This window comes from Salvelinus sp. IW2-2015, unplaced genomic scaffold (genome assembly GCF_002910315.2).
Source record: "Salvelinus sp. IW2-2015 unplaced genomic scaffold, ASM291031v2 Un_scaffold2928, whole genome shotgun sequence".
Lineage (NCBI taxonomy): Eukaryota > Metazoa > Chordata > Actinopteri > Salmoniformes > Salmonidae > Salvelinus > Salvelinus sp. IW2-2015.
Genome location: NW_019944224.1, coordinates 77,453 through 78,512, shown reverse-complemented (window position 1 = coordinate 78,512; position 1,060 = coordinate 77,453). Strand labels below are relative to the sequence as shown.

Genomic DNA, 1,060 nt, shown 5'->3' with positions numbered 1-1,060 from the left:
GGAAGTTCTTCAGGTCCATCGGACAGGAAAGGGTTAATGTCAATCTGGAAAACAGACAATAGAAAATAAAAACATTTGAGTATACATCACAACTATAAGGCATCGTTTGACTTGAAAGGGGCTTAACATTAGGCATTCATAACTACTTTGCATATTCATCACCATTATCACGTGCCTTATGAATGTGTTAAGTATGGGTTATGAATGTGTTTTGAAATCCTTTATGTAGGTACCCATCACATTAGGTGGTAGCACATTTTCTGCTAAGGCCAGACAAAATMMATTCACTGTTTAACGGATTTTCCCCCCAGAAAAGTGAGGCGAGCAAGCACATTTAAAAATAAAAATAAATCATTAGGAGGATAAGGAATTACAGGACTTTACCACATTGTCCTAGGCTATATGGACATGAACAATACGCAAAATATTCAATTTCAGACTGATTATCAGTTTATCATTATTAATACACAAATTAACATTAATGAACATTATTCACAWAGGATGTATAATAGAATGCAATATTCTATCATATTCAAAACTTTATTTTTTAAAATAAGTTATGTATGAATGTTTTATCAGTGCATTAATCTGCTTAATTGTATAGCCTAACAAATTCAAGAATGATTAACAGTAAATAATTGTAATCAAATTAAAATGTTGATGCACAAATATGAGTTCATTACCTTAATGCATCTCTATAGCCGAGGCGTTAACAAAATATTCATACAAATATGATTAGGCCTCTCATAGACTAGGCCTTGTAGAAACAGGGTCAATCAAGTAAGGTCTGCCAAATGAATGTAGCAGTGGATAAAATARGCAAATCCAGCCATARAGTATAACCTTTCATCATCATCAAAAAAACATGTTGTTTATAACATGCACAATTAGAAGCATCAAGCTATACAGATCAAACGTGACTGAATTCGAGCCCAGTAACTTCTCACCGCATCCTCCTCCGACTGTCTCGTCTGGCTGCCACGAAAAGCCCCCACCTGCTGACGTGTGTGCGTGCCACTGGCGATGCACTTTGCTCGACGTGCTAGCTGTTCTTGACGGC

The 1,060-nt window shown here is 35.9% G+C and overlaps 1 protein-coding gene across 1 annotated transcript in view; it reads right to left on the bottom strand.

Moving 5' to 3' along the window:
• Position 1: 1 nt before the first annotated feature.
• Positions 2–1,060, bottom strand: part of LOC112075005 (glycine receptor subunit alpha-3-like) — a gene marked incomplete at its 3' end in the record, with an annotated part of 19,190 nt that continues 18,131 nt past the window's right edge. Inside the window, exon 5 of the mRNA XM_070440736.1 lies at positions 2–44. Within this exon, the coding sequence (XP_070296837.1) occupies positions 2–44 (43 nt within the window). The remainder of the gene's footprint in view (positions 45–1,060) is intronic.